Source organism: Fusarium falciforme, chromosome 11 (genome assembly GCF_026873545.1).
Source record: "Fusarium falciforme chromosome 11, complete sequence".
Taxonomy (NCBI): Eukaryota; Fungi; Ascomycota; class Sordariomycetes; order Hypocreales; family Nectriaceae; genus Fusarium; species Fusarium falciforme.
In genome coordinates, this window is record NC_070554.1 from 1207830 (window position 1) to 1217704 (window position 9875).

A 9875-nucleotide genomic window follows, 5' to 3' on the forward strand; every position below is an offset into this window, starting at 1 on the left:
ACAATTGACACCATACTTATAAGGGTCGATGGGCTAATCGGAGATTGGAATGTAGCCTCGAAATGGAAATTTCGTGTTCAAGCTCCCGGTTGGCACGGAATTGACGGAGGTACGTAAATGGCCCAAATGTACGCCACAACTGTGCCACTAAGCGCCTCAAACAGGACAACCAGAATCAAATCAAGAAGTTGAGAGGGTTAACGAAGTGGAGGATCCCTAGTTAGGAGTGATTCACTGGTGTGTTGAAGATTGTATACTGTGCCGTTGTGTTGTACCGGTCGTCGCTGGTGGCCTTGGAGGGTGAGATTGACTGGCCACCACCGCAGCAACCAGGCTGCGTCGGGGTTTTTATAGCCCCATCCGATAGGAGGAACCTTATGGATTTTTTTTATATACCTATTTAAGCGCCTGCGTAAAGCCAACCCCCCCATGCATGATTGTGGACATGACATCTTCCCCCACCATCAACTGCAACCATGGATTCTCACGACCGTCTCGTTGATCTATGTGAAAACTGGACGTGGTATCCGTGTAATCTCCTGAGACCTTTGCAACTAAGCAGCATCCTAGAGCGCTACCGCCTGTGGCTTAAAAATGACGAGAAGCGGCTTTTTGACCCCACAGCCGAGGACATAGCTCTCCTTGAGCTCAGGGATGGCGATGATGGTCAGCCCTCAAACTAAAGGTCCGAAGCATTTGCTTAATGTTGATTCTATTTTAGTCTATCGGCAAGAGAACTTTCGACACTACAGTGATCTGAGGAAACACTTACGGGTCAATCGAAAAGACCCGAAAACGCGCTTCTTGTGTGCCCCCTTCATTGATCAAGATTGGATCCCGCCTGACGCGTTTCAGTTTCATCCAAGCGGCGCACTCCCGTGCCGAACTAAGCTGCTCGCGCGACAGCTTTTCTTACCTCTGTTGTTTCCACCAAGTCGACCCAAAATTCTTGGACTTTGTGTCCTCATTCGGTTCTACAGATGAGCCGCTCGACTACCACATGACGGGATTCATCAGCCACATTACGATGGCTTCAGGGGGAGAACGGTTGCTAGACATCCCGAAGCTTGGACGTTCAGGCCGAGAGCTTCGTGTGCAGTATCTTCTGCGATCACTGGAGCGGGACATTAACCTTGACGCCACAACCACATACAATGTTCGGCAGATGGCTGTCTACCACGCATTCGACCTTGGCAGTGGCAAGGCGCTTTGGATCAACATCAAAGCAAACGGACTAATGGAGGATAGAATCAAACAAGCATCAACTGAATTCCCGACCCTGGGATCCGATGCTATGGGTAATCTAACAGGATGTTTTATGGCAACTCTGACTGCCCACATGATCCACTTGGAATGGTGTGACGAGGACTGGCGAGAGTGTATCAATGATATCGAAGCTAAGATCCGCAGTGTCCTGACGAAAGCTCAGACTGCCCGAATTGATCGTCGTCCGAAAGGTGTGCGACGAGCCTTCACACAAGCATCCACACTGTGCGCTTCCAGGACTTCAACAGGCGACTTCCCCGAGAAGATGTTGCCGATAACCTCAAGGCTAAAAAAGAGGATATGGGACGCCATCGTTCGACCGAAATCGTATGGTGGTGCAACCGATAATCTAAGTGCTCTTCCATCCCAGTCAATGTCTCAACTGCTGAGGGAGACCAAAACAAACGATAAGGATCAAGTTGATCGTCTCATGGTTCTTGACACCTTCTCTTTTGAGGAGGTGCAACAGCTGCACTACTTTGGTGAGCTATTGGAACGTTTTCGCTTGGTTCTGGATCTCAACGACCAAACGTTACGCGATATTGCAGAGACCTACCAAGGTTTGCAGGATCGGGATGAGTTTCCCAGTGAAATAAAGCAGAGTAATGACTGCAAAAGACAGCTTGCCTCTTTTATTCGAGGCATTCATCGCATCAGAAAGAATCTGCAAGTTCGAAGCACCCAGGTAAAATCGTTGATGGCGTGGCTGCACGAGGGCAAGGCGCTGGTAAAGTATTCTATTCTATTGTTGATAGGCCCGGCCGTTAACATATTGTTACGACAGTTTGATGGTATCCTGCAGTACAGAAATGTCCAGATCGGCCGTATCTTCACCGAGAGTTCTGAAGTGCAATCCGAGAAGATGGAAGGTATCGCCGTCAAAACTGAGAAGGAGACCATCTCTATGCACGTCATTACATGCGTGACACTTGCGTTCCTTCCCGCCATGTTTGTGGCTGTAAGAATCACGCCGAGTCTTCTAATCATGCAGTGGTTATGTGCTGATTCTGCTCATCTAGGCATTCTTCCAAAGTGGGTTGATCGAGATAAACGAGAAGGCGACAAATGTTAGCGATGCGGTAGACTTTCACAAGTTCGCCTTTGGACTCTTCATGTCCATATGCCTCCCTTTGATGGTCCTAACCTTTATCCTATGGTTCATTCTTTTCAGGTGTCTGTCAAGGCGAGATCGCAGGCAGGGTAGATTTGACAAGGTGTGAGTGAGCGACGGCAGAGTCATGTTCTTCGGGTTTCGGTGCTTGTGTTTACTTTATAGACTTTACATAGAATGAATAACCACGGCGTTCTACGGTACTGGGTTTTGATGCCGTTACGTATTAATAACTGTATTTTTTACTGTTGCGGCTGACGGTCTCTTATGGACTTGTCATTGGAGATAATGAAAATCATAATAGAATGTATGCGTTGTCAATAGTCTAATTTTCTTGTAGGCAGCCATGATTTGACACTACGCCGCCCAACCGTGTGTGGCTGGCTCTTTCAGGAAAGTAATACCATTTGAGCAGCAATTTAACGCAAGAAACCCTCGTATAAAAGCAAAAAGTCGGGAACTTTCCCTCTCTTACAAATGGAAAAGTATCCGACGCAACAAGGCTGTCTGGGTTGTCATTTTACAGCATGGCAATTCTGGCTGTGTTCTTTGTTGTTGTGACCAATGGGTACGTTGGGAGATGTCATGAAGCCGAAGGGAAACGAAAAACTTAGAGCCCTGCACATCATAGTGGCGAAGCAGCTACAGCCGGAAGAAAGTGTGGCAAAGCAATCAGCACAGCCGCGCACTTGTATGTAAGTGGAGCAGATCTGGAAGAGGCAGACCGGCCATCAGGGCGGAGTGCAAATAACCCATACTGTACCGTACTAGCGCGGTAAGGGGACTTCGTGTAGTATTGGATTGGCGGCCGAGGCTTACTGTAGGTACTGCCCCTGGTGCTGTATGCTGAGCCTACGCATTTAACCTCATTGCCTATCTGCCTTGAGACACTGGCTTGTCAACTCGGTGTCCCATCTGTTGTCACCCGCGCCCCCTTCCCCACCCACCTCCTGAGTATTAGTAACCTGCCATTTCTCCTCAAAACGGAACACAGCTTCAACTCAGGATCCCCTTCATCTATAAATCAAGTGGCTTACAACTCTTACACTGCCTCCTATGTCAATCCATCCGCCATTAACACTCGGAGGTAGACATGGACAACGAGCCCATCGTTCATTTTCGGAGGTGGGCTCACAGCGTCCAGAAAACCGGCGTCAATGGCGACAACAAAAACTGTCCATATGTCCCCCCTTCCCGTCTGAAGGAATACTGGACTGAAGAGACCGTCCAAGAGGTTCTCGATGCTTGCCACCTACGGGAGAATGTTGCCAAGATCATGAAAAGCTTCCCCCGTGTCTTCTCCACATTGGTTTACGCCGGCCAGCCCGAGAAGATTAACTTATTCATCCGAAGAAACACTGATGACGTCCATCTGCCCATGTTTGGACTTCCGCCCGAATGGCCTCCAGTCCTTCGAAAATTCTTACATGACCAATGGATGTTCTGCCCTCTCGAGTTCAGCGATGATCTGATGTTCAAGCGCGAGCTGCCTATCCGTCAGATCCTACCCGTGACATACTTGGAATCGCTCAGAAACAAGTCATGGTGTGGTGATGGACCATCCATTCAAAAAGTTGAAATTCACCCCGAGTGCAATGCAATGACGGCCAAGGTACGTATGTAGCTTACTTGGAGGATAACCGCTAACTTGGTATAGGACACTCACGTGGTCTTCAAGACCTTCAAGGGTCCTGGCATGAAACGCCTCTACAAGGCTGAAGCAGAGATCTACTCAAAACTTTCTGGCATGCCAAAGACTCAAAAGAATATCACCAAGCACTACGGCTCTTTTTCTTTTGAACAGACCGACACCCAAATCATCATCATTGAGTACGCCGCCCAAGGTTCCCTCCTGGACTTTTTCCGCGAAACCTCGCCTCCCGACACTCCAGAGGAGTTTTTGATGTTCTGGCGCGAGCTCTTGAAGCTCGTGCCGGCTTTGCACGCGTTTCAAACCTTCAACAGGTCACCGCTCGAGGGGAGTTCTAGAAATGGTTTCACCATGGCGTGAGTTTTTGGCAACATGTTGAGTGGATGATGTTAACCATAGGCAGAGTTCATCAGGATATCCAGCCAGCCAACATCCTGGTCTTCCCTCACCCACCAAAGTCGCCACCACGGGACAAGTCCAGGTTCGATGTTCGTTTCAAGCTTGCCGACTTTGGTTTAGCCGAGCTCAGGAGAGTTTCGAAACCTAATGAACAGTTCACCATTGAAAACGAGGGCAATTGCATGTATGGTAAGTACTAATGACTGGCAACCGTTTTGACGCTGGGGTCACTAAAGGCATCATCACGCAGGCGCCCCAGAATGCTACTCCAATCGCGCAGTTGAACGTGAGGTCAGGCCCGCAGTTACAGCCAAGGTTGATGTATGGTCTGTCGGGGCCGTCCTCAGCGATGCCCTTGTCTGGTCCAAATCTGGCGAGCCCGGTCGCGAAGAATACCGGACATGCAGAAGCGATGTCATCGCCAAGTTGGGCCACATTAAAGCCAGGGGGTTCGAAGCCTGTTTCCATGATGGCGAGCACGTTCTTGATGTTGTCCCGCAGTTCCACTCCAAGGTTCTACACGACGACATAGGGAGCGACAACATTTCCGAGAGAATGAGTAAGTTCATTCTATCGGACATGCTGACAGACGCAGGCGGTCGGGTTTGTGCAAATATCCTCATTCGCCACGCAGACAAGGTCATGGATCGCGAAGGTCTCATCGACCCTTCGCAACTGTCACAAATCCCACCGCCTCACGATCCAGGCCAAGTGCCAGCATCAAGCGAGGATCAAGCAGTGAATCCACAGCGTCAGTCTTCACATCCTCGAGCATTGACTCCTCAGACATCACCGACTGTCCCCAGCGACAGAGCCAATGGTCAGAGCCTCACTCACATGTCTGGAACTCGCGCCCGTGTTCCAGTTGAGAGAATCTACGACATTCTGGAAAAGAAAGAAGGCAGATTGCTATGCTGTCGACTAAAATTTTTAAGCAGACGCCCTGAGAGAGTCATTGAAGTCCCAGGACTGGCCTCTGCTCGGAGCAAGATCAAGGATTCTCGTGGCCGTGTTCAGGTACGTGAGTTGACTGTCAATGAAATTTCTAGTAACTCAACAGTTGCTAGATACTCGTCATTGACAACTTCACTTCCATGAAACCACACATGAGACAAGTTGCGAAGACTGCCAGAGTGGTCAGCTATTATATAAAGGTGGCGAACAGGAACCGCATGGCTCTATTCTTTGCTTCGGATCCGACCAGATCCTGGAAGTGTTCAACGAGCACGCAAGTTGAGTCAGCAATCCAGAGAATGAAATCCGTGGATGGAAGGTGCAGTATGAAGATCTGTCTTCTCAACATCATAGAGAAAGTCCTCAAGAGCGGCAAGAATGGCATCAAACCCACCAGCATCTATGTGTACACCGATGGAGTGTGGGAGGGAGTCAACGACGTTAAGAGCGTCATCCAGAAGTCAATCGGTCGCCTCGTCGAGGACAAAGAGGACCCGTCGCGAATCATGTTCCAGTTTATTCAGTACGGCAACGACGACCAAGGCACGGCGCGCCTGCGAGAACTGGACGACAAGTGTAAAGAACATCACCACGGCGTGGAATAGTGAGTATTTCTTCCTCAGATCTGTCACTGGCGCAGGGCAATCAACAATTGGTGAGCTAACACGACCATAAGCGATATCGTGGACACGAAGCGTTGGGATAGTGACGTTGCCGGAATCGTTATTGGCAGCATTTCCCAGGCCAATGACGAGGACAGAGCCACGGCTTCTGGGTAGTCACAGGCTGACAGAGAAACTTGATGGTGGCGTTTACGGTGTTTTGCTATGTTTTACGGCGCTCTATGGTGTTTTCAGGTGTTTACGGTCTTGGATTTAATGACGTTATGGATTGATGATTGTATTCTTTAATTTTTCGGTTGGGGACTTTCTCCAGGGACTTGATGACGGATACCATTGTACTAGTAACTAGATAATATCTTCTTTACTATAGTTGAAGCCCGGCCTTTTATGGCTTAACTGAGCCGAAGATCGGACTCTTGCAAGAGATCGATACGCATTGAGCTTGGAAAGAAGTCTGAAACGTAATGAGGCAACAGACCCTTGCGAAGTTGGAGAGCCAAGACAGGACATCTGTGGGGTATTCATCAAAGGTTTTGCAGGGGAAGGTGACACAGAAGGCATCTTGACAACCCTATTGCTCGTTGCAAATCCGCATATACGTTGAGGATAAACATGCACTTGCTTGTGAGCGCTAGTGGCAACCCGGAAGGCAGCTCTAGGAGATTGTCACAATGTGGACTTGGGATGATGTAAGGCTCAGCTCAATGAACAATGCTTGGATGTTACAGGGCTCTCTGGGTTTCCTTTAGCTGGCCGGGCTTGCGCTCGTCGCAATGGGTCGTCTTCTCAGAGCACCAAGAGAGCAAATCGTGGAATGGATACTTAAAAGGTGTGTTTCTTCCTTGCATACTCCATAAGCTGTGTAATGTTGTGAATTTGGTCTAAGAACTCTGTGCCTGGCTTGCTTCTGTACTGTTCTCCGCCTGGAACTCCTTGATTGCCTTTTCCGTAACCCTCATAGCTTCAATACCGACGGGGACGCCGAGGTAAATCATCGACTGTAAGATGGCCTCCCTGATCTCAACCTCTGTCAATCCATTTCGTAGAGCTCCCTTGGTGTGGAGTGCCAGCTCTGGGTAAGCCTTTTGCGCGGTTAGAAAGGCCAAAGCTGTAAGGTAGTTAGTGATGAGCGATGGATCATCAAGGTAGTTTGATCACATACTGAGCAAGCTTCTCTGCTTCCTGTCTAGCCCGGGTCGTGTCCAGACTGTGCCCCAAGCATATTCGGTGATGAGTTCCTGGGCTGGCTTCCAGTACTCGTTTTGGAGCGACTCGACTGCCTTGGTGACATATTGCTCGCCCAGGACCTCGCCGCGCACAGCGAGGCCCTTCTTGAATGTGTCATTAAACTCTTGATCTTGAGACATGGTTGTTGTGAGAAGAAGTGGCTGTTGTGAGGAGGAAGTGGTTGTAGTGAGGGGTTCGCTGGTTAAGCTTCTGCTTCCATGGCTGAGTTGGGTTCGGCCTTGGGCATGTGGGTGCCGGATGCTCCGCGATCGGTCCGGCCGGCCGAGGTCCCGGGTCCGGTTACGGAACACTGGGCAAATAAGCGCACCGAGCCAGTATTGAACCTTATTGCGCTGGCTAACGTTTTTTAATTAATCCGTCTACCTGGGTATGAATAGTCATGTCTTGGGCGATTATCTCAACTCCTTTTGTCCGACAACCGGGAATCGTCGACCCTGAAGTTGGTTGATGAGGCACGGAAATGGTTTGATTGCTAACTATATCCAATGTCAATTCCATGCTTAGACTGTTAAGCTGCCTTGATAGATATTAATCATAACGTTTCAGTACCTATAGATACGGTCTTCTGGCTCAGTTATCGCATCAAGGGCCAGGTTTCAACTATACTAAAGAACACATTCTTGCAAGGGCTCACCCGCCCGTGGAAAGATCTTGGCTTTCTAAAGGTTGATACTATGTCAAAGTCTTTGGGCGAGAAGGGTACTGACGTCATTCGCAGCACTATTGGTGAATGAAAGTTAATGTTGAGGTACGCCGACATTGATGCCTTTGACCTCAGAACTGTCTGCCAAACGGCTCGCCAATAACACCGATGACAGTGACACAGTTACTGCCGTAGTTGGGAATGACCTTGAAGATCCTGCTGACCTTGTCCCATGTGAATCCGTGTGCCTGGACCTTTTTAGGTGCATCTGAGCGGAGCCTGTACTTGGAAACATCGGCGACCCTTTGAAAAGTCAGAAACAGCTCGACCAAAGTTCTATTAATTGCCAGAATAGCCGTGATACACCATTTTACAGTGGTGATGGTGATGGCCTCGAGATTTTCGTAGGTGACCTTGATAGAGACCTGAGAAGTTTCTGAGCCAGTCTGCAGAGTACTGGATTCTTGAAAGTGTTTTCTGCTAGCACTGAATGAGAACCATCCGATGCTAGCTCCAATACTAGCTCTACTTCTGGTCTGTCCAAAGTTGTAGTCGGACGGGTCTTTCCCCGCGTCGATTGTGACTCGGATTGACTGCGATGGATTGTAGTCGGAGCTGGAGGACTTCTCCATGGCGCTCTGCACGAACGTCTTGTAGTTCGGGGCATCGTACAAGGGGACGCGATAGTAGGATGGAGGCCGGACCCTTTCGCCGTTCTGCTGATTGAGGATCAGCTCTGCCGAGGTGAGAACATCTCCAGCTGCAACGTGCATGTTGTAGCTACTGCGTGTTAGCTTGGGACGTCATTGTTTGTCTAGTCAGAGACGTACCCGTCATAGTCGATGCTTGCGTTCAAAGCCAAGCCGAGCGCATCTTTGTCCTGCTTAACCGCAGGGGACATGGGACCGTTCTGCTCAAGCTGGATCTGGATGATTGTCTGGGCGATGGCGTCGGCGCTCTGACACGCCGCACTCAAAGCAGGGGCGCGGCCGGTATCAACCCAGATGGGGAAAGGATGGGTGGCCAAGCCCATCTGCGTATCCCTCTCCCACCTGGATAGAGCCTTGCCCTTTTCTCTTTCCAAGGCTGTTTGGGCGCCTTCCTGCTGGTCGATCGCAGAGAGAAGAGTAGCGTCTAGAGCAGGGTTGTTTTTGTCTCCCTAGACTAAGTCAGCGACATGGTCGACAAACCGTACAGTCTACATATCAAGTCGACCCAGTTCAAGTAACTGGGGTTACGCGTCAGTAACCATACTACAGCCATCAAGTTGAAAGGGGGCACGTACTTGCCAACAGCTTGATCGAATCCATGAAGGGCGGAAGGGCTGTAATAGATATTGTCGGTGGCCAAGAGGCTGTTGCCGAGGTCGTACAGACCCTTGGCCGTGTACTCATTGGGGATGTAAGTGCCAGCAGGGGGACCCTTCTGAGCCTCATTTACCAGGAAGAAAATCCTGCCGTCTTGACCTGCTCCAGGAACCTTATTCTTGATTTGCTTGCCATACTCGAGCCAAAAGAGCTCAGAAGTCCTGTCGGAGGACATGTCGGGAGACGGCGAAAAAACTCGGTAGCGTTGAAATTTACAATGTGGCTGTCTGGGGGCGGGGGATAAGGAAGTGGTAGTTTGGTGAAGATAAAGATCAAGCAGAGGTGGGATCGTTGTGAGGTCTTATACTCGAGGTTCAGCGAGACCTTTGCCCTCTTTCTTGCTGCGTTATGCCCGTGTCTTGTCAGCCAATGGATTCACTCTTTCGATCGCCCTCTCCTTCCAGGTTGTCGAAAGCTAGTGCAACTCTTCACACTTCCCTTCACCGCTAAACATCTTTTGCGGACCGAGACCCTGCCGTCGCATTTGCATCATAGCAGTGATAATCTTGTGGGACGCAACGGGGCCATCCTCGATTCCGCTCGCCTTGCATCTTGTTTGCGCAATCGATTTCGATCGATCAGGTAGGAGTACTCGAGTGGTGCACAAGACATG

At 49.8% G+C, this 9875-nt stretch overlaps 4 protein-coding genes across 4 annotated transcripts; 2 read left to right on the forward strand and 2 right to left on the reverse strand.

Annotated features, from left to right (window-relative positions):
- Positions 1 to 476: 476 nt before the first annotated feature.
- NCS54_01330800 (Autophagy-related protein 1) lies at positions 477 to 2486 on the forward strand (the record flags this gene model as incomplete). The annotated part of the gene is made up of 5 exons (XM_053158509.1): positions 477 to 666; positions 722 to 806; positions 856 to 1993; positions 2051 to 2224; positions 2286 to 2486. 5 exons carry the CDS (start codon positions 477 to 479, stop codon positions 2484 to 2486), a joined length of 1788 nt encoding a protein of 595 aa, XP_053014484.1.
- Positions 2487 to 3470: 984 nt separating this feature from the next.
- NCS54_01330900 (Protein kinase domain-containing protein) lies at positions 3471 to 6160 on the forward strand (the record flags this gene model as incomplete). Its single annotated transcript, XM_053158510.1, has 6 exons — positions 3471 to 3989; positions 4035 to 4384; positions 4432 to 4616; positions 4678 to 5444; positions 5495 to 5985; positions 6058 to 6160. 6 exons carry the CDS (start codon positions 3471 to 3473, stop codon positions 6158 to 6160), a joined length of 2415 nt encoding a protein of 804 aa, XP_053014485.1.
- Positions 6161 to 6885: 725 nt separating this feature from the next.
- NCS54_01331000 (CMD domain-containing protein) lies at positions 6886 to 7371 on the reverse strand (the record flags this gene model as incomplete). The annotated part of the gene is made up of 2 exons (XM_053158511.1): positions 6886 to 7112; positions 7167 to 7371. 2 exons carry the CDS (start codon positions 7369 to 7371, stop codon positions 6886 to 6888), a joined length of 432 nt encoding a protein of 143 aa, XP_053014486.1.
- A 655-nt stretch (positions 7372 to 8026) lies between these two features.
- NCS54_01331100 (Hypothetical protein) lies at positions 8027 to 9437 on the reverse strand (the record flags this gene model as incomplete). The annotated part of the gene is made up of 4 exons (XM_053158512.1): positions 8027 to 8675; positions 8726 to 9054; positions 9111 to 9123; positions 9181 to 9437. The coding sequence occupies 4 exons, from the start codon at positions 9435 to 9437 to the stop codon at positions 8027 to 8029; spliced, it is 1248 nt and encodes a 415-aa protein (XP_053014487.1).
- Between the last annotated feature and the right edge of the window lie 438 nt (positions 9438 to 9875).